Here is a 23,173-nt window from a genome sequence, read left to right on the forward strand (position 1 = left end):
CACACTGTTCTCTTCATTTCCCACATAAAAAAAAACAAACCAAAAAAAAAAACAAAAAAAAACAGCGCACCAAATTTAGTCCGATTCCAAGAAGCGTCGACGGAGTGATAAACAAAGTGTTGTTTCGACCAACAACAACGTCGAAAATAAAGTGGAGAAATTGGAATATTTATTCCAGACGTTACAGAAAGTTGTTAGTGAAATTAAAAAATCGGGGGGAAACCATTAGATTTTCCAACCCACCAGCAGATCAGAAGCTTTTCTCTTGATCGACTTGGAAAGATTTCCCCGCTTTATTCTCCTGACCTCTACATTCTGCTCTTTAAGATGAACAGAAACATCTTCTCCTGTCGAAAAATATTTGCAGCAATAAGCCAATCCTCATAAAGGCCAAAAAAAAAAAAAAAAAAAGACAGGAAAAAAGCAGCTTTGCCTTAATTGCACATTTATATTTTCACCCATTAAATCCCGGCTCTTCTTCGTCACCTTTTAGAAAATGACAGTGAACAGCTCCTGCTTTCCTGCGACAATTACGTTGAGATTAAACGGGTTATAGGGTACAGCAAGCAAAAAATAAAATTAAATTTAAAAATTCAACAAAGAAAGTTGCAATCATTTTTATGGTTGCTCTGCAGGGGTAAAGTGAGTATGTTTATGATGTGAACCTTTACCTAGGCTCAATCATAAGTTGAGTTTAGGTAAAGTATTATTTCCCCAGTAAAAGACACAGTAATAAAAGTTGACAGGGGAACTTTGTGGACCCCCCCCCCCCCCCACTACTTGGATCCTATTTGGGTGGCACATATTTTGGTGGGACCCATGTGGGTCTCTCGGTTTGAATAGTTTCCTATCAGTAAAAGTTGAATATTATCAACTCAAGTGGGCCCCACTGTATGACACCTCGTCCACGCCTGCTAGTTTGAGGCCCCAAAAAACAGAAAGCATGTGCTCACGTTCAATATCGAAAAACCTGTCAAGCTTGTTTCTTGTTAACCATAGCTATTTATAAGTAACTCAACAGTTGGTGGAACATTTAGAAGTTTTTTTCTGTGAAGAAATCAAACTTTTAGGATGGGGTTACATGGCCCCCCCGAAATGCAAATCTGATTTTGGGCCTCATTCAACCTGGACACGCCTCTGTGAAATACCGCAATGAAAGAGAACAAATCGAAGAAAAGGCGACTTGCTGGTCGCCCAGTCACTGATGTTATTCTTTTTTTATGGGGCAGCTGGGATCATACTCTCTCTTTCAGGTCATGATGTGTGTGTGTTGTGTGTTTCTCTCGGCGTGGGCGTGTGTGTGTGGGTGTGTGTGTGTGTGTGTGTGTGTGCGAGCGTTTGTTTCTAATACCTTATGGGGACCATTTTCCTGACATATACTACGTTGTGGGGACACACTGCTCCTTGTGGGGACCGAAGCCTGGTCCCCACAAGGGGAAACGCTGTTTTTGGGTCAGGGGTCATGTTTAGGACTGAAGTGTGAATTGAGTTTTGGTTAGGGTTAGGGTTAGGTATGCAATGGTTAGGGGTAGAAGTAGGGTTAGGTTTAGGCTGTAGAAATGAATGGAAGTCAATGGAAAGTCCCCGCAAAGATAGCTGCGCAAACGTGTGTGAGAGTGTGTGTGCTCGCATAAGAGAGAGATGGAGGGTGTTTGTCAAGACTTATTTCAGTCTAATGCCTATTAGTTTGGACTACCAACTCACAAGCTTAATTTTTTGTAAAACAAGCATAACATGAAAGCAAACAAAATTTCGCTTACTCAAGCAAACAGGACCAGCTCTCCACACACACATATACAGAGGAACACGGGTTTTCCACATGCATACGTGCACACGAGCAACCTTGCTCACACAGCACATATGGAGCTTGTGTGTGTGTTGGAGTGGAGGTGGGGGTGCAGGCTGTGATCTCTCGCTTTGTGCACAACGAGTGGACAGAGTCGCTGAGCAGCTTAAACAGAGCCGCAGCACCTGTGATTTCTGTGACCGTTCTCAGGCCCGCTTAGTTTGGCACGGCACGGCACGGCACGGCACGGCACGGGTCCACTGAGGGCTTCTGCTGACCATGCAGAGAGCATCAAAGACAACAATGTCTTTTTTTTTATTATCATTGTTTAAAAAAAAAAGTCTGTCAAGTTCTATGATGGAGAGCATTTCAAATGTCCAATCCTCTGAATCCTCCGATCAAGTAGTCTTGTGCTTATGAAAATTTTCCTTAAAGTGAATGAAAAATAATTACAATTACGCGCTTTGAGTGGTCAAAATGACTGGAAAAGCGCAATATAAGTTCAGTCCATTTACCATTTACCATTTACAAATATATATAGTTGTCATACAATGTATTTATTCATGAAGTTACATAAATGTTTTTCTACCCACATTATTATTATTATTATTATTATTATTATTATTATTATTATTATTTTATTATTATTATATTGTTTTATTAATGAACCAATAAACTGACCTCAGCTCACATCTTGCACTAACATTTTGGTGACACCCCCACCCCACCCTTTTTTTTTTCTTTTTAACCCACTAAAGGTTGATCACTTCCTGGTCAGCTGCTGAAGGCTATTGTCTGTCAGCTGGAGCTGCTGCCTGTTCTGCTGCTGAAAACCTTCAATAAACCCATCCTGGACAGAGACACCCAGTTCACTTCTTCTTTTACCCAATTTAAAAATAATTTAAAAATGGATGTTTTTAATTTGTCTACCTGCACAAACGCAAACATATAAGCTGTCCAAAGGCCCTCCAATGTCTTATGCTTTCAAGATACTATCCAGGGAGGATCTCCCCCGCCCCCCCCCAACCCCTTTTACTAACAAATATATACAGATTAAAAGGATGAAACAAACTCTGATGTGTTGTCTTATACCTTATGTGATGTCACCAAAGGTTTGAGCTCGTGAAAACTTGTTTTTTTTGGGATGTCAGATTTTTTTATCTCGATTAATTAAACAATAATAAATAAATAAAAAAAAAATCTAAGAGAAGAATTAACCATGACATATTTGCTTTGTAGCAAATATGCGTTCGATTAATCGACGTTAGAGTCCGATTAGGAGTGTAGGTTGGCATCTTTTGCGGACTTAAATCCAAACAAATGCTGTAAAAAAAAAAAAGAAAAAAAAAAAGCCCAATATAAAAAAGTTCACAGGAAAATAGTTTATAATTAAAGATGAACTCAAAGTGTATGCATTTAAAAGAAAATGTGTTTTCACGATTTTATTACTGATACGGGAATGTGCTGTGGTAAGCCCACACGTTTAAAGTGGAGCCTTCTAAAAAAATAAAATAAAATAAAATAAAAAATACTTATTGCATTAAAGGCTTTAGCATACATCACAGTGTATGTGTGACAGCTCTTTTATGAACAGCTTGCCTCCTTTCCGAACCTCTGTGCACCGAACAAAACGTCGGGGACTGACCGAGGTCCGGGTGTCCTTATCAATTTAACCTCCATTTACAAACCGATGGGATGGTTTACCCTGAGCGCCAGCCGCATCTCCACCACAGACAGCGGAGGTCAGCAGACCGGAGCGAAGACCAAACGCGCTCTTCGACTGCCATCTAGAGGACGCAAGTGGAATTAAACGGAGGGTCGCTTGAAAAACGGTGCACCTTTCTGTCAGGGCTCAGCAGAATTAGCAGGTACACATTTGCAGGTGTAAATAGAGTTGAAAGACTAGATTGTGGCAATGCAAGAAACAAACGAGGTGTCACATAAATATTCACTGTGATCATTTAAACGCAACTGTTGCAGCGTTTGCGAGTCATTGCCTGATTCTTAAATTGCTGGTTAATCAGCACAGCCACTGCCTCCATTACAGAGGTATTTCCAGTGTCTGTACCCCACCAGTATTGGACCTGTACCTGTCAAATCCAAACTATGATCCAACTGAAACAGCTTTGAAACTTTTCTGTTCTTTGTGTTCGGTACAAGCGCAGACATACAGAGACAGACGTGCACCACAGGGACATCTGAAGGCCAGCGAAGTTGTCCTGGCTGCACACGTACATTTATTACATACACGTACATTTATGCTTTATACTCACTTGCAGGAGTAAGTTGGAGGGGATGAGGGGGGCATATCTATTAAAGTTTCATCACATGAAAGTCAAATGATGTCGGCACGGTGAAACAGCTTCCCCATTTAGTGCAAGATCAAGGAGAGTGTAATGGAACCCCGGATCCTTGGTTAATTTTTTAAAACTGATATCCAGAGTTTTTGCAGTGTCCGCCAAGGCGCCAAGGGACTGACAGCCATGTGTGTGTGGGGGTGGGTGTGTGTGTGTATGTGTGCGAAAGAGAGAGAGAGCGAGAGAGAGAGATGGTGGTGGTAGTAGCGACCTAAGGGGGTGTTGCTAATGGTTTCTGCTGGAGCGCGGCCTTTTAGAGGTTTAACTCCTCTGTTGTGGAGAGCAGTGGCAGAGGGGAGGAGAAGGACAGAGAGCAGGCAATGGAGAAGGTTTGCTGTAAATGGACAGTAAAACACTCGAGGCGACTCGGCCCGAATCCACCATTAAAGGAAGGGGGAGGTCATAGTAGCAGGTTACCTTCCATGCGCTGTTACTTTTGTGCTTCTCCATTTTGCACTCACTCTCATGTCCTTAAGCAGCTTTAGCCTGATTTTAGACTCTCGTGTGTGTGTGTGTGTGTGTACAGGCGATCCTTTATCTTGGGTCACTGGAGCCGATTTGTAGTTTAAGGATTTAGATGGGGATGAATCTGATATCAGTGGACGCGCAGTCCCCCTCGAAACGTCTACGTAAATGTGTGATATTGAGATTGTATGCAGGAGACCAACATAAAGAAGTTCACAACATTAACGGGAAAGTAAAATACGCTGGTGTCTGACATAAACACAAATCTGAAAAGTGCGACCTGCGTTTTTTTCATTCGGACAACAAAAATTTGACCATCTATCTTTGCAGAAACAATTCAAAGACAAACTGTGATTTCAGGAGAGCACCAGTGTTGTGCATGTCATATGGATTTGGACTTTGTCTGATTATCCTCCAGTTGCTATTGTTTGTGTATTGTTATTGCCTATTTCTTTATTCATAGATCTTTTTTTTTTAACCTACAAATTTACTATCTCCTCTATTTTCTTTTTTCAACCATACCTTACGTCTTGTTAGTCCTCCATCAAGGTTTCATTTATTTTGGCTTAAATACAAAATGCCTGCTATATTTCAGACTACTACTGGTGAAAAAAAAAGAAATCCCTGAACAGTATGTACTGATTTTCTTCAGTACATAGTGAAAGGTTTGAAGTTGGTAACCAAGTTGGCAACTTGGTTTGAAGTTGCACTTCAAACCAAGTTGCCAACTTTTTCCTGGTCTAATACGACGCAATGAAGTCAATGAACAGACATCAGGAAAAAAGAATACTGACCTTTTTCAGTATGTCTTGAACATGCAGTATCTATTTAAGCAAAGTTGAGTGTAATATGAATAATTTTATGTTAGGCAACCAGATGCATTCCATCCGTTCTTGTGGAGTTTTTTGTTTTTTTCCTTCCTTTGCCTTCCACCTTGAACATTCATTCACCTCTTTGATTCATCTAATAGGTTTTGCTTGTCCATGCTCCTCTTAGATGGAGGTTAACCGCCTGGAAAGCAGAAACCTTCATCCAATTTTCTTTCAAATTCGCCCCTTGCTATTTAATGTCTATTAGAGCATCTGAACGTAACATGTTCAGTGCTGGTTAGCAACCAGCTCAGGGCTCTAGAGGCCCGCAGCTGAGTCTAGTGCTTTTGTCCGACCACTTGTTCTATTTTTAATAGATTCCTGTACATGAGTCGGATGTCTGAAGCTGCCCTGTTTAAAAAAAAAAAAACGGCCTCTGTCCCGAGCTGGCCTCACCGATGCATGCATTATTGATGCAAATGCCGACCTTGTCCTCTGCACTCCCTCTAAGTCAGCCCGGTTCAGAGGAAGTCAGCAGCTGTGCGAGAGAGGAAGAGAGAGAGCACAGAGCAAAGAGTTGAGAGAGCTCAAAGAACAGATCGACGTCTTTTGAAGCAAGCTGAGGACGACAGGAAGGCCGGAAAACAGATCGCGTCGGCAGAAATGAATCAAAACCTCACATTGTTACTGAGTAGATAGCAAAGGACGGTAAGTGATTGATTGGGAAAGATGAAAACCACACAATATATAATTAAATTCATAGATCACATTGAATTTAGTAGGGTGTTTTCTGGGTTTCACACACACGCACACACACGCCACATTAAATGTGAACAGTCAGGGAGAGGTTGAGAGCTGGGTCTGTTGTCAATTGGCTTAACTCTAGTTGTCTGTTCTTGGTGTGACTGTGTCAGCAGGCAATGTGCAAATGTGTTCTCTTTTGATTTCCATCTTGTAATCCTCTCCAGCACAGTGGCGGCCTGTAAGGCAAAGAGATGTGAGCGTGGGCCGTGTTTGTTCTGGGATTAAGTTGCACCTCCTCACACACGCACGCCGGACACCAGCCTGTGTGTGAACGCAGTTTGAACATCTTAAACCTGTATCATCCTGTTCCCCCTTCTTTGTTTTTTTTTCTGCATTTGTAAGTTCTTACTAATTCAAGGAAGAGACCTTTAATGCTACACTGCCATCTAGTGATCCTCCTCCACAGTGAAGATATTTTACACAGAGAACAAATTTAACACACACTGTTAAATTGTGAAGCTCTATATTGAAACGAGGGTCTCTACTTTTTCCTCTAGCAATTTGTGTACATTTTATTTCAAATAAGGGCATTTACAGTGTGTGTGGGGGCGTGCGTGTGTGTGTGTGTGTGGTAACACTATATTTGAACGAGTGTGCATAAGACTGACATTATACTGTCATAAATGTAACACTTGTTATGATCATGCAGGAGTCTTTATGACTGTGCTGTCATAAATTCATTCGGTAAATAACACTTTTAATGCAAAGTTGCATTAAAAATCCATTAAAAGTGTCAACTTTGCATTAAATGTGTCTTTTTTTTTTTTTTTTTTTACCAAATGACACTTCATGACAACAGTCATAACCATTCATGAAGACTCCTTGATGTTCATGACAGGTGATGTATCAAGCTTATGTGAGTCTTATGTTCACCCCTTCAAACAAAGTGTTACCTAAAGTGTTTCCCCTCTTCCTGGTTGGCATTCTGTCAGACGACCATTAAACTCCTGATGCTTTACCTCACTGGAAAAGCTTGATTTTGAGTTGCTAGGGTTTGGGCAATCACTTTTGCACGCAGATCCATGTAAGGTTTTTTTCCTCCCTAAATAATACAGTAAACACCTTCGTTCAAAAACTCTATTTTATGTTTTAATTTTGTTGTCTCTGACTAATATTTAAATTGATCTGTTTGCAGGGTTTTTTTTCACTGAAATGTGGAAAACATGCAAAAAAAAAAAAAAAAGAAGGAAACTCAGGAGGAGGCCAAGCACTTTTCACAACACAGTGCAAGCAAAACAATCACATCAGTCTGTGACTTAAATGAATAATGAGTTTAAATGGTGTTTAAAGTAAGTCGTAAACAGGTTTCGAAGCTCAAATCTCCCATCTTGTGCTGATACACTGTAAGTAAATATCTTGCTTCTAGTGTCTGTTTTATAAAACAGATGCCCCGCCATATCCACAAGGGGTCACTCTGAGTTCCTCTGTTTGAGACCAAACAACAGAAAGGGTGGGAAAGGAGCAGCGTTCTTTCTGAAAGCGTTCTCAGGCCCCAGAACCGTTCCAGCATACCGTCCATGTGCGCATCGAGTCAAGCGTGGAGCAAATGACAAACAGGGGGTACGCAGAAGCTCTAAGGTCAATGACACAAGCCTCTCCTCCCCCAGTGCCTACCTCTTGTTGTGTGTTGAAATTACACCCGTGGCATGTTTTCATCTGTTCTGCACTTCAAATAATAATCATCATCATAATAATAATTGCTTTGGCTGAAACCCAGGAGCGCTTAACACGGAGCAGCGAAGCTAATCAAGCAGGAAGTCGATGGCAAGAAAAAGGCAAGAGGGAAGTTGAAGAAGCAGCTGCCACCGCTGGGGGTGAACGAAAACATAAACAACACGAGGAGGAGTGCGCAGTTTGGAAACCAGCCAGGAGTGAGTTAATGGGAAGAAAGAAAAAAAGATGATGTGTTTTTTTTTTTTCTTCTTCTTCTTCTTCTCTTTTTCTAGTGACTTTGTGGAGCATAAATTAAGCAAATGTGCATTTGAATTGAAACTGTTAACTGATGCTATCTCTAAAAATATACCTTATGTTTGCAGGCTAATTGTTGCATACACAGACAGTTTTCAAATTGTGAAGCTTTTTAAATAAGTTTTATTTTGGTGTGAGCTGGAGTTCTCTGGAACCAATATGAGCAGCTACTATCTTCAGTGCAACACACGCTCTCTGTGAAAAGCACTGGCTATATAGAATTATATAGTTTTTTTTACTTAGACTAATTGGTCTATTGAAAGCAGAATTTTCATTCATTCGATTTTTTCTTCTTCCTCGCTCTTTCTTTGAACAACTTACCGCCCATATCTGGGAAAAACCCTCAAAGACAAAAAGTATGCTCCTAATTAACCAAATAGTTATGTAGCACTTTGAGATCAGAAAGATTGACATGCAGGGGTTTACGCCAGTAGCTAAGTGCAGATCTCTAACACTGATAAGCTTGCTGCATGGGCCAACATACCAGTACAGTTTTCTTTGTATTTGTCTACCAGTTTAATTTGATTTTGTTCTAATTACTATACTAATAAGAAAACTGTTGTAATTTTGAAAGAAAATGCCTGTTATCTATTTATTTTTGTCACAATTTATCTTTTATTTCATGTCAGCGCAGCTGCTGGAGAGTCAGGTCATCTGTATTTTCTTTATTTCAATGCAGTTACATATTTTCACCACTAGATGGTGCCAGTATTCGGGGTCTAAAAATGATCAAGCAAACCCAAAGGCGTCTTGTCATCACTCCTGTTGGTGTTTTAAAAGTCCTTTCAACCAGTCTACACATTACTACTCCTCACTTGACATACAGTCGTTGCCTTCTAATGCAGTTGAAACAAAAATATTTACATACCATGTAAATAAAGGCAAACAGTCCTCTATTAATTTCTTTTTTTTTCCCCCCATTATTTTTTTTTAGAACAGTTTCTAAAAAATGGTACATAATGTGTACATTGTGTGCGCATATAAGTCCTTAGTGTTTGGTAAAATTTTCTTGAAATTGTATGAGCTGGATCAAATGCTGTATGAGCAAAAGTCAACAGTTTGCTTGAATTTTTGTCCATTTCTGATGTGAGTCAAATTCAAATCGAGTCCAAATCAAACCGAGCTCCTCTTTAGCTGAGTTTGTCTTGGGACTGAGAAGACACTGACTTTGCGATGGCCACTCCAAAAAAAGTACTTTTTTTAAAAAAAGTCATTTTGTAACTAATGTGACAGTATGATAAGGGTCGTTACCCATTTTAATACCCACTTCTAAACTTTAACTGCTGGCTGAGATCTTGACATTCTGCTTCAATAATTCCAGATGAAGTTCTTTCCCCATAAACCCGTCTATTTTACAAAGTCCACCAGTCCTTTCTGCAGCCAAACAACTCACAGTATGATGCTGCTTCACCCCCTTTTTCCTCCAAATGGTATGTTCAAACACTTTAATTTTGATTTCGTCAGACAACAGAACATGTCTACAAAAATTAAGAACTTATTGTCCCTGATGTGCAAGATGTAATAAAACATTTTCTCTTCCTTTTGGAGTGTTGACTTCTTCTTCACTGAGTGGCCTTTCAGTCGACCATGTTCAACCAGAACCGCTGAGCTCCATAATTCTCTACCTGATGTACTTGATGTTTTCTGTTTGTTTGTTTGTTTTTTGTTTTACCCAAGATGCTACTGAAAGAAACAATGTTTTCTTGATGTTGCCTGTAGATAAATTGTCATAAGCTGCCACAGTCTTACAATGAAACAATGTTTTGCTCTGGGTTTTTCAGGGTTCTTTGAAAAATGATATAGCAATCGTAATCTATGTAAACATCTGACTTTGACAAATAAAATTACACACTTGGCAAAGAAATCTCATTATTGGTGCATTTTGCAATTAAAAGTAGCCTGGTAAACACAACTGATCTTAAAAAGGAAAGTTTAGAGTGATTTAATGTCCTGCAGTTAGAAAAACAACTAAATTATGCCATGCATATGGATATCTGATTTCAACTCTACCTGAAATTGTAGGTTCCTGTCCCTGCGCCAATGCAAAATTCATTGTTAGACGTTAATAAAGCTGCTTTCTATCATTTTCTGTATTTTTGTACATCAAAGCTCACTTATTTCCCGTGCATTTCCATCGCTGCAGCTACCTCGCACACACTTTGTGCCGATGACACGGTCTGGCAGGTTGAACCCGTTGGAGTGTTCAGCTGGAAACAAACAAACCTGGGCTGCACACACTCTGACACACAGCCTGGCATGCACATGTGCACTTAATTCTGATTGAGCTCCTATTCTGCAGAATTTCCCACTGCTTTCCTGGCAAAGGCAGGTCCAGAACCAAAATGAAAATGAATTGCATAACAATTAGTTCCTTAAATAAACAAAGATTTTGAAAGAAGAAGGAGAAGAAGAAAAAAAAAAAAAACAAGATCCTAATCTCATCTTATTTTGCTTGCTCTCGTCAATGTCATCATGCTGCTTTTACGGAAACGGGAATCTGTCTGAATTTCAGCATGAACGGCCTGCCACCTAGAAGAAGCTGAAAAGAGGAATCAGGATATGCATACTGTCACACATGGGGTAATATTGGTGAATCTCACTAACAAGATGGACAAAGAGGTCTCAATACTTACAAAATACTTTTGTGTTGCAACAGTGTTTTCGCTGCTTCGCATTTTACAACAACAGATTTGTTTATATTTTATAGTCTTGTCTGTGCTAGACCAACACGAATTTGCACATAATTGTCTAGTGAAAGGAAAAACACTGTTTCCAGCTTCCCCCCTTCTCCCCCCCAGAGTAGGAATATTTTGTAGAATCACCTTTTACAACAACTACAGCTGCAAGCCTTTGTCTTGCTCAGCTTTGCTCGTATAACGTCTGAATTTGTTGCCCATTATTTGCAAAAATCTCAGTCGACTGGGACCTTCTGTATATCCCATTGTAGCTCTGCCTGTCTCTTTTGGGTTGCTGTCTGAATGTGAAACTTTGCAGCCCATAGCAGGATTCCTTTAATGACTGACTTTATTTACTTCCAAACTTCTCCAGGTTTTGGTCAGCTTTTCTGTCCCTGCCAAAGGAAAGCATTCCAACTGCCATCACCTTGTGCCCCCGTGGAGATGTGCAGGGTTAACTTTCTGCACAGTCATTGCTTTTTTACATGTAGACCATAAAATTCCAGCTTTGTCTCAACCAGAGCATCTTCTACCCCTGGCTTGTGGCAAATTTTACACTTTGTTTTACCCACGACTCTCCTCTCGCTACCCTTTCCGTCAAGGTCAGATTTGTGGAGTCTAGAAAAAGTTTCCTTGCCAACAGATTTTTCCACTGGAGATGTAGACCTTTGCAACTCCTCCAGATTTATCGTTGGCTGCTTCTCTAATTAAACCCCTCTTCACGCAGCCTGCTGAGTCAAGGTAGACGGCCATGTCTTGGTATGTTTGCAAGTCAGTAGCGATCTGTGAGATGTTGAAAGACGAAAATGTGGCATTAACAAATATGTAAAAATATATACATTTTCTAAAAAGCTACATACTGCAGCTTTAAAGCTGGGTAGGCAAAAAAAAATACAAAAAGCTCTGAAAACTGTACATGATTTTACCTGCCCTCTGGCATTCAGAGTGAACACCCAGCGAAAGCATAAAGCCTCCTGCAGTTAATCTTCTAGCTGGACAGCTTTAATGGAACGGTGTCAAGTGACAATATCTGGAAAAGCCATCGGAGTGAATCTAATGTGATCAGAAGAACCATGTTTCTGTCTCCGAGTAAAAAAAAATAATAATAAAAATAATAAAAAAATACAGTAAGGAGAGAGAGAGAGAGAGAGAGAGAGAGAGAGAGAGAGAGAGAGAGAAGCCCCAGGTGAGCCACAGCCAACTATGTGAACCCACATACATTAAAATGCCTAATCTCTGTCAGTTGCTTCGGTTTTATTTCTCTACAGAGAAGTTTCAATGCAACATGTTTCTCTTTGCATAAGTTTGGCGTTTCTGTTACTTAGAGATTCATACCAGAAACTATTTTTCGCCAAGCGAAGCCATCGGCCCTTTAAAATGTTTTGATAAAGCTGTCAGAAAATGGCCATCCATGACATACACAAGATAGTTTATAGTTTTTCTACGAAAAAAAGGTTAAATGTGAGGTGTTATTTATAATTATTACTATTAGCAATTCAACTCACAGTGTTTTGTTTTAATGTTCTTGAAAATAGATGCTGTGATAAGGTTGAAAATGCATTATGAAGAAAACCTCATGCTTAACTTAAGAAACTGACAACAATTACCAGAAACTACAAAGGTTTCGCACAAAATGATGTTAACGACCAACTGCTCAAAAACTTCCTGTTAGACGTTACAGACAAGTTTTCACTGAGTCTATTTTTCAATTTGAAAGAGGATCTGTGGAGGAAACCAAAGATTGGGAAGATCGACAAAAATAAACCAATCAGAAGACGCAAAAAGCTGATCAGCAATTATAAAACGTGTTTCATTGCTGTAGCGCCAATGAAGATTGTTTCACTGGTTATCAAGAAAGGCATAAAACAGTTTCTTTGTTTGTTTTTTTTTCATAAAATGTCAAAAATTTGAAACAATTTTTCGCTCTGAATTGTTTTGCCTTTTGAGAGACGTCTCTCTCATTTCCCATGAGAAACAAAGACATGTCTTATAGCTTGCAGTTGTGAAATAAAAACGTGATGTTTTCTTTCTGCTTCTGCTCGTAGAGCTTATCTGCCACAATGACGCTGCATGGCAACCAGACCCGCCACGTCCTTCCAGTTCAGACCCCTCATCTCCAAGCTGGCTGGAAAAAAATGCACAAAACACAACAAACCGACAAAAAAACAAACAAACAAAATAAAAAACAGCTAACATTTTGTTTCGGTATTCTCATTATACTCTTGAAGACACTGATTTATGATTCTCGTGAAGACGTGAGAATCACAAATTTACTCAGTTGAACTTGATTTTAAGGTTTAAAAACAGCTAGATAATTTTGCATGCTCACTTAAGAACTTCCGTGCAGGCGACACTTCCATTATTGTGTTTTAAAAGCTACTTATTCAATGGTTTTTCATGTTATATTTTGAGGGTTTGCATTTTTCCTGTCATTTACACGCATGATTCTTAGAGTCTCAGGACTCAGGTTGGAAAGCTGAACGCCGTCTGCCAGGTGACCTTCTTCACTGGAGCACCGAGCCCCCGCAGTGCACTCATATGTGTGTGTGATCCACTGAAGGGGTGTGCATGTGTGTGTGTGTTTGTTTTATTGCAGCTCCTGTCCTACACACAGGGAGTGCATTAATGCCCTCCCTCCTGTGGCCCTCTCTCTCTGTCCAGGTGGAAAGAAAGCCCACACCACACACCCTCAGCCTCTTCCTCATCATTCTCCCTTCCAAGACCCCCTACAGGTTTATCCATGCTTCATGGGACACACCTTATCCACCACAAAAGCCAAAAAAAGAGAAAAAAAGAAAGAAAATAGAAGAGAGGATGAATTCTGGTGTCGTCACAAAAAATACGCTGTGACAAAACACGGGTTAGCATTGTTATTCTGATTAAGATTTCAACATTTGATTCATTTCATGATGGAAATCCAGCGGACTCATTAAAATATGTTTGTAACTATTACAAATTGCATAGCTTCTTTTTAATAATAAAGAGCTTGTGATTGCAGACGCGTGGCATTTTGAGGCATTTGAACAAATTCAAATCGACCGTGCAGCTTCTCCGTGTCCCGTCAACGGAGGACATGAGGGTGGGTCTCCGTGTGAAACGTGTCCAGTCCCGTTTCAAGTTGATAAAATAAAAAGTAGCAAAAAACTTGATGTGTTCTGCTTGCACTGGTAAAACAAAACAAAACAAAACGTAACGTTTAACTGAGTGGATGTTTCAGATCCAGGAGGATGAACTAATCAGATGGCGTCGTGCTCGAACTCAGACTAGACATCTTAAGTGTTTTTTTTTTTATTTCAATGGCTTGACATAAAGCTTTAATGAAGTGTAACACACCTTCTACTTGTTCTGTGTATGCCTGAAGCAATATTCCTCTCTGAGAAAAAAAAAAAAAAAATCAGTGTTAGGACTGGTTTCACAGTTCACACCTATGACCTCATGTTCCTCAGAAATATGTGTCATCCTCTGTGCCATCATTCCAGACCTACGCAACGTGTTTTTACACATTTAAGTGTAACTGGAGCTGATGTAGTCACTTGTTGTGCGTTTCGTCTGCAAGGTTCTGCAAGCTTTCCTCAGAGCAGTGCGCTCCGTCTTTAAATGAGAGCGTTGGTTTGACAAACGCCAAGGTGGGGGGACAGGCTCATGTTTAAGCCTCAGCTGGAGGGAATCCTTTTTCCAGCTTCTGAGTCTGCTGCTATAAAGGTTTGACCTCTGACCTCTCTGAAACAGAGAGAAGGAGGGTGAAGGAGGACGGTGTGTGTGTGTGTGGGTGGGGGGGTTAAGTGAAAGGAGATTTTCTCCACTGGGGCCATTAATGTGTCCAGGCACAAGCGAGCATCACTGTACCTGACGTTTCTGTAAAGAGTGTTAACATCGCTGGATAAAAATGTGGGTTAAGACTTAAGAGTGTGTAAAAGTGCTGCGTCAGACCTGCTCTGCTTGGAGCACATGACACACTTCAGTCATTTTAAAACAGCCAACAAAGCACTTACAGCTTGGTTTGTATTTTTTTTATTTTTTTATTTATTTATTAATCACCTGTCAAACTAATTTTGGCAATATGATGATAGCACTAACATCACAAAACTAGTAATTAATTTTATAGTCATTTCCATAATGTCGGAAAATGAATTCTAATTTATTTAATCATGTATTCATAAAAAAGCTAAGTGTGATTATGTGATTATTATTATTATTATTATTATTATTAGAATAGCTTCAATATATTTTTGATTTATTTACTTATTTATTTTATATGGCGTTGTTGTTTAGCTTGAAAACGAGCTTCAGAATATTTTTTTTCCCCCCCAGCTGTAGGATTTTGTTTTGTTTTTTAAATACATTATTAACAATTTTGCTTGTTTTCTGGGCTTTGCCAGCAGTTCGTTGACAAATGCGGCCTTGAAGACGAACCGAGTCATGAACCGGGGACCGTCCACCTGCCCGCTTATGCTTCCTGACAGTGGCATTGTGAAAACCTACACATAAAATTCATTTAAAGCAAACTTTTAGCTCATGAAAACAACAACAAAATGAAAGGAGAAAAAAAAAGTTCTCACATTGTGGATGCTTATTAAGAAGTTTTCAAACTAAATCAGATTTGAATTTCTCTGCTATGTTCAATTCAAAACAAAGACTAAAACTGACCTCTGATTGACGGCTGCTCCCATTTTTAGGCATTCTGGGGGTTTTCCTTTAAACGATCTGTTTTTTTTTGTTTGTTTTGTTTTGTTTTTTGTATTACAGTAATACAGTAGTCCCATCAACATCATGACTTTGTGACCAAGCACACCGAACTGCAACATCCTCCCACTGCGGTTTTTTTTTTTATTGACGGGCGATTAAAGCGCCAGTAGAAATCGAGGACTATAGTTCCCACCTGTCCGGTGATTGTTTTCTGCCGCTTTATCGAGAGCTCGTTATTCCCATAAAAGCAGCTTCCCAGCGTTAGATCTGCGTTTGTTGGGGCCCCGTTTTGTTTCACCACTGGTGGGTTTCTGTTTCTTTTTTCTTCTTTTCCTCTAAAATATCCCAGCCAAAACAACATTTAACAGCCTCGCCTTTCCTCGGTGCCAGTTCCCATTTCGAACTAATGGGAACAAAACGAAGGGGTGAGCGCGAAGCGGAGACGAGAATCGCAGCTATATTTGTGGCTGGTTTGGTGCGAGGCCAGATATCCCGTCAGGATTTAGGGCACGTCTCCACGCGAGCCTCTTTTACGGCCTTGTTTTCAATAGAAAATCCTCGTTAATTGGAGACGCTTTGAGCTGCGTGGGTAATTGACCTTCGTGCGGGCAGAACGCGGTGTGAACGATCAGTCACATTAACAGACAGGAAGGAGACGTTGAAACCTCTGAGCACACTCTTTGTGTAAACACTTTTCATATTCTAGCCGGGCCTTCGTGGGAAATGAATAACGGACAGGATGTTTGCTGTTGTCTCGCCTATAAAGACGACTATCTGCACAAATATGTCGGCAGACGATTAAGAAGTGGATGATAAATATTGATTGTGCGCAGTTGTAAAAAAAAAAAGAAAAGAAAAAGAAAGGCGTTTCAGTTGGGCTGAAAACTTGAAAAGGAACATGTGTCTCGAAAAAGACGTTTATTGGTGTCTAAATGTGGCTTGAAATTAAAAACTTCAAGAGACTCAAAACAGAAAAAAAAAAAAAAAAACGTTAGAGACGACTCATTTGAAAAGCGAAAAAGTAAATAAATAAAATAAAATAACGTCCACGAGCAGATGCACGCCGATGTGTAAACGGCGTGGCGGCTTGGAAAAGACGTTTACGAAGAAAAAAAGAAAAGAAAAGAAAAGAAAAAGATGCATTCTGCGGTCTATACGTGCAGGCGAGAGGCGAAACGACGTCTGCGAAAAGAGACGTAGCCACAGCTGTCTAAAAATGTGGTCGAAAATACACAAACAAAAACCAAAAAGCTTTACTGTCGACATGCGGATAGAGAGCGAAGCAAACACACCCACATGCAGAAAAAGTGAAAAGACGTGAACAATGACGACCGCTGGTGTCAAAAGGCATAAAAACTGGAAACTCAGAAGATCTCCGTAAAATTGTACTTACGTCTTAGGGAGAGGTGTAAAAAAAAAAAAAAAAAAGATTGACAACAACAACAAAGAAAAAAAATCTATCGGTGACTAAATATGGCTGAAAAGTGAAAAGATTTCCGTAAAATCGTCTACAAGTGTCTAAATATGTTGAAACGGGGAAAAGACAAACACAGCAACACGCCATTTAAAAAAAAAATTGTGGGTACCTCCAATGGGCCACCTACTTTATCTAATATTTTATATAAGCCGCATTTGAGCTCGATCTATTTGGCTTAAAAATGACTATTTTCAACCTACATCTCCAGTTCATCCGACCGTGAGCAGAAATCGAGTGTTTTAGATCTGCAACCTACGAATCTACAAGAATCTGCAATATATATATATATATATTAATATATATATATTTTGGTTTTTGTTGTTTTTTTTACACATGAGAGGAGACGTTTGCTTTGCTATCCGCGAAACATCTCGGGCTGCAGACTGACTGACGGAGCGGGAGCTGAAGGTGTTTCACGGTCGAGGCTGTTCAAACAAAGTGTCTTCTTTCAACGCCAGTTTCCAGTTCTGTTTTTTTTTTTCTTTTTCTTTCCATCGACAAGAAAAAAAAAGAAGAAAAAAAAAAATCTCCACCACGGCACTTCTGTTCCCCTCAACTGAGCGAGCGAGGAAAGATAAGGTGTCATCACTCCGACATGAAGATGAAGGTCTCCCCTGTTTGGAAATGCGCGTCTGGATTCTGCCCGCCAGATGCCACCACATGTTCCGGCCTCTTGACTTGTGTTGCTTTTACTAAGTGCTCGATTGAGTGTCTCTTTTTTTTTTTCCCTCTCTTCCTCGTTTTTGTCGCGTCAACATCATTTCTGGGATGAACCTTGACTTGGATCTTGTTGGAATTATTATTATTATTATTTTTACTATTCTGACTAAAATACGAAATTGTTGTTTATTGTTTTTCATTTCAACGCTAAAATAAAACACAATATTTGTTCCCCCCCCCCCCCCTCCCCCCCTCCCAACTCATTTTCTTGCATTTTCGAATCAACATTCCTTGAGAGTTAATATCCATGTCCGAAAATGCACCTATCTTGTTTTAAAGTAAAAACGGCAAAAAAGAGAGAGAAAAAAATAAAATAAAAAAAATATATATAATTAAAAATAATAATCTGATGTATTTTCATGGTTGCACCTTTGGTTATAAAGCAATAAAATATCTAAAAGTTACATAAAGGTTTACTATACATTAGGGGGCAACTGTATAGATAATGATTCAGAATCACAGGAATAAATCGTGGATGTTCTTTTACTTTTATTGGAAAGTTTATATGAAACTATACGAGTCGCTTCATTATTCCTCCGTTAAGCGCAGAGCTTACATGCAGTCTCTTTCCAAATAAAAATGTAAATACTACTCATCATCATCGTCATCATCATCATCATCATCATCATCATCGTCGTCGTCGTCGTCATATAATATTGTCAGGAGGTTAAGATACTTCACGTCGTCGCGGCTCTTATTAGACACTTGAACATATCAGTCCAACCTCCTTCGAAACAACGAAACCGAATTAAGAAAGAAAAGCAAAAAAAAAAACAAACAGAACAGAAAGACTGCATATGGCTCTCTTGGAAAACCCCAATGTAAACAATACAGGCAGGGGGAAACCGAGTCTCCTACAATAACAACGGTACAGGAATTAAGACACGTTTTATTCTTATTGTTTTCAACAATATAAGATAATATGTAATTACATTCAGAAATACGTCTCTCTGTCTTTTCTTTTTCCCTTCCCCTTTTCTCCTAAATCTATCAGTTCTCTCTTCGAGCGCAGCGAAACCAAAGTGGCGTGAGAGCCTGACGTCTGCTTGATCAGTTGCTGTCATTTAAGTGCTTTTAAGCCTAAAATTGTGGTTCTTACAAAACTTCCCCCGAACGTTTCAATTGGAGATCAGAGGAGGTGGCGGGGAAAACGTCTCTGTTTTTAAAATAAAAAACAAAACAAAACAAAAAAATTCTTTTACTTGCGTGTAGACCAAAAGGTTTGTTATGGTGGCTGTTCTCGCAGATTCCCAGTCTTTCTTGCCGCAAGTGCTTGAAGCTTCGCTCGCACCACCATGTAAGTTCTCCAGAAAAAAACAAGAAAAGAAAAAAAAAAGGAAAAAGTTTTTGTTGTTTTTTTTTTTTTTTGTCCCCTCTCAGTGTCCTTTTTTTTTTTTCTTCTTCTAAGAGCCGAGGTCCACGAGGTTAGAAGACATAGAGTTTAGTATAGTGTCATGGTGCACCGAGTGGTGATGGTGCACCGAGTCTGCGCCGCCGGGCACCGGGATCGCGCTGGGTCCCGGAGGGGGCGCGAGGCCGTGCAGGGACGGTAAGCCGGCGTTCGAGCCCAAGAGCAGGGCCGGGCTCGGTGACGTGTGATCCGGTGTCCCCGAAGGCGTTTTGTCGTCGTCCGAGCTCCCCAAAAGAGTTTTATTTCCGTTCATGGAAGAAGATAGTGGGTTGTGACTGTTGCTGTTGGAGTTCTCGCTGTTTTCCCTGAAAGGAAAAGGACATTCAGTTTGAATTGGCTGCAAACTCATTCAACAGGCATTTCGCAACATTCACATGTAAATATAAAAAAAGCAAGGAGAGCTAAATTTGCAACTCATATTTTTGTATGACTGAGACGTCATTTAGAAAGAAAAAAAACACACACTGTCAAACAGCTTTTCAACAGCGAGACATTTTTCCCTTTTCAGATTTTCCAATCATGCATATCAATTAGTGTATGTAGTATTCAGTGGTTAAATTCTTCAAACATTGTTTCTTGTATTATTATACGACACAAAACCTGAAAACTTGAAATTGAAATGTTCTCAGTCAACTGTTATTTTAATTGTTATTGCGGTGCAGAGAATGGTACACAAAAAAATATATTTTGGGGAAGTCTCCAATTTTAGACATTTAATTTATTTTTTAAAAATATATCAAGAAATTTTTTTAGTTAATGTGACGTTCAAAAAAAAATCTTCCATGCTAACAATGCTAGCTAATTAATTTGTGTAACAAATCCTTCGTGAACATTCAAATTAAAGTTTAACTGGGAATGATGGTTCAGTCAACTAATATTGAGCAAAGAATGGGAAGGTGTATATGTTTACTTTATAACTATAATGACTATATGAGCTTAGAAAAGGTTAAAAACAGTCATACTAGCAAGAGTTTAGGTTTGTAAACAAACAGTGTTAGCTAGTTTAGTGATGTCAAGCTTGCTAGCAAGACGACCTTAGCCCTGAATCAGTTGTTGACAATGACAGGCACTTCTTAGCTGTTGCTACCAGGTGAATAGTTCACATGCTGCCTTTTCTGAAAAGATTTACACCTTCTGTAACTGGTTCAAGAACTTGTTCTGCTTTAGCTAAAGTCAAACCTCTGACGCAGTGCCTGTGTGTGTAATTCCCCATTTTTATTTCTCCCCTGAAGGAGTCGGTCGGTGCCAATGAGCGGCACATCTCAGCCATGGTAGTTGAGGAAAAATTTGAACATTTCGCCCGCAACAGAATGTATTTTTAGAAGAGTCTAGTATTTCATTGCCATTTTGTGCTTGTTCCGGAGACAGCTAGGTGTATTAGCGCTGAGGTTTAAGAACTGTGTTGCAAATATAGAAACATTTTATGCCTTCATCAAAAGCAAGTTTGTGTGTCTTGTTTCTCTTTAATGTGGAAAGGAAAAATTAATAAAGTGGTTAGAATTTCAGTAAATCTGTTGAGTATGGATATTTTAAAAAAGGCGCTTGAATTTAACCGCAAGCATGTAAGTCATGTGTCTACCTGCTCCTGTTTATATACACTGTAAGTTATTATCAGAGATATTATTTGAAGTCTGCACCATGCAAGTTAAGGAAAATTGCTACAACAGTTCGTTTTGTTAGTGCAGACGCACGATAGCGATTGATTTATAGCATATTTACCACTGCTGTTTTGTGGAAAGGCTCATGTATGTATCTCTCAATACACACATGAGAGATCATGTACTAACGCAGCAACCAGCAATCCATTCGTGCATACCTGATCATTAAAGAGTCCGTGAAATAATAAGACTGTCGTTTGGCTGCAGCACAGGCTTAAAAACAACGACAGGCGGCCATAAATCCCGACCTTCCCAAAAGTCATTAGAGCTTATTAGCTAAATCAATCGCTGTGTCGAAACATTTGTAATTTAGGGTTACAGGTGGCATAGTTTATATATGTGAGCGCTGAGCCTTTTCTCTGCACGAGCACATGATTTACGTGGAGCTTTCAGCCCGAATTAGTGGCCAGAGGCTGAAAGAAGACACCAGCTGGGGCGCACACCTCTCTGCAGCGCCTGCGTGTGTAATTCCCCCCAACCCCCCCCAAAAAACCTTCAAATGTAGCCTAAACGCTAAATGGAAGCATGGACTGTAAAAAATAAAAAAAAAAACTTAAAAAAAAAAAAGCATCTTTCTATAGACATGTTCTCAGATGCTTCTGCTCACTCCAGGGTTGTTTGGGTTAACAACATATTTGTGTGTGTGTGTGTGTGTGTGTTTTAGCTTTTTTTTCTGATGTGGATATGAAAGTAAAACCTCGGGTGATAATAAATGTAATTACCACGGCATAAAAGGAGAGGTAAGTGTACGCTTATATGTCCTTGTAATTTGCCTAACAGCAGACCTTTTAATTTCCTGCTTTCCAAACTTTTGCACTCGTACTCCAACACTTTTCACAGACGCCCAAAAGAAGAAGAAAAGCTAACCTGCAGATGGAGTGGACTGTTTTAATATGATTTAATTTAATAAATAAATACATGTGGTAAAAGAGACAGAATAAACAGCAAGAGACGGGATTGTTTTGGACATATTTTCAGATGTAGGTCAGCACGTCAAAGTGCTTGTGACTCAGCACCATTTTGTTTTAACATGACTCTGCTTTTTTGTTTTTGTTTTGTTTTGTTTTGGGGTGTTTTTTTTTTTGTTTTTTTTACCCCCTTTCCACCATGTTCGTAGTTTTATCTGCAGACGCTCCTACCTCTCCTTCGCCTCCGCCGCCCGGTCTCTCTGCCGCCGGTTCTTGAACCAGTTGCTGACCTGCGTGGTGGTGAGTCCCGTGGCCTCGGCCAGCTCCCTCTTTTCCCGCGGGGACGGGTACGGGTTGTGGGTGTACCACTCCCGCAGCACGCTCCGGCTCTTCTCCTTGAAGCAGTAGCTCGTCTCCTCTCCGTCCCAGATGGAGCGGGGCAGCGGGAACTTTCTCCGGACGCGGTACTTCCCCACGGCCCCTAGCGGGCGGCCCCGCAGCTTCTCCGCCTCGATGTAGTGCGCCTTGAGCCACAGCTGCTGCAGCTTCGGGTGGTTGTGCGGCGAGAACTGGTGACTCTCCAGGATCTTGTAGAGCTCTCGGAAGTTGCCCCGGTGGAAGGCGACCACGGCTTTCGCCTTGAGGACGCTCTCGTTCTTGTGGAGGTGCTCGCAGGCCGGCAGGGACCAGAGGAAGCGCCCCAGCCGCTCGATGTTCCCCCCTTGCTGGAGGACCTCGCAGACACACGCGACTTGCTCCTGCGTGAAACCAAACGTCGGGAGCATGGACATGGCGACAGCCCCAGGACCAGCGCAGATTAGATTGTGCCTCACTTCCACGTCTCTTGTCTCAGTCTCTCATTAATGCGACACGCAGTAAGTCCACAAGTGTCAGGAAAGGGGAAAAAAAAAAAAAAAAAAACTGTCCCAGAAGAGCAACCTATACGACTCAAGGGTTAGGGGGAAATATCCAGCTTCAGTGCCCACTGAGCCATGCAGATCCCCGGGCGACAGTTCCTCGTGAAAGTTGCGGCGAAATACAGAGAGAGAGCGCGACAGAGAAATGTGGAACTCCTTCCTTCGTCCGCCTCCACCTTTTCTGCGCCGTTTCTACATAAACTACTCCCGGAGAGCAGACTCGCTGGCTCGTTTTAATAATATTATTCTAAGCTGGCAAGACAAGCGATTATATGAACTCTGATTGGTCGGTTATCTGACCCGGGGATGGCGAGGATAAGACAATAGCCCCAGTCAAATTATTTGCCATGGTTACGCTGTCACTCAGCGTAACCCGATACCCTTTGAGGTGGCTCCTTGGCAAAGTCGAGCCGATTGTTCTCTGCGTGTCCAGCCCGCCCTCCCAATAGAAATATTGCTCAGATTTTTTCTTCTCCCCTCTCACTCCCCCCCCCCCCCCCCCCCCCCCCCACTCCCTCTCTTAAACGCTGTT

The 23,173-nt window shown here is 40.5% G+C and overlaps 1 protein-coding gene across 1 annotated transcript; it reads right to left on the reverse strand.

Annotated features, from left to right (window-relative positions):
* Positions 1 to 18,221: 18,221 nt before the first annotated feature.
* On the reverse strand, positions 18,222 to 23,063 carry six2a (SIX homeobox 2a). Its single transcript, XM_032553997.1, has 2 exons — positions 21,956 to 23,063; positions 18,222 to 19,463 (listed from the first exon to the last, which is right to left on the reverse strand). The coding sequence occupies exons 1-2, from the start codon at positions 22,513 to 22,515 to the stop codon at positions 19,151 to 19,153; spliced, it is 873 nt and encodes a 290-aa protein (XP_032409888.1). The 5' UTR covers positions 22,516 to 23,063; the 3' UTR covers positions 18,222 to 19,150.
* Between the last annotated feature and the right edge of the window lie 110 nt (positions 23,064 to 23,173).

Source organism: Xiphophorus hellerii, chromosome 22 (genome assembly GCF_003331165.1).
Source record: "Xiphophorus hellerii strain 12219 chromosome 22, Xiphophorus_hellerii-4.1, whole genome shotgun sequence".
Lineage (NCBI taxonomy): Eukaryota > Metazoa > Chordata > Actinopteri > Cyprinodontiformes > Poeciliidae > Xiphophorus > Xiphophorus hellerii.

Bases quoted from the DNA above. Each gene is read 5' to 3' on its own strand.
- six2a (XM_032553997.1), bottom strand. From the start codon at position 22,515: ATGTCCATGCTCCCGACGTTTGGTTTCACGCAGGAGCAAGTCGCGTGT. The intron at 19,464-21,955 runs GTAGGAGCGTCT...TTTTCCTTTCAG, and splicing joins GCGGCGGAGGCGAAGGAGAG to GGAAAACAGCGAGAACTCCA.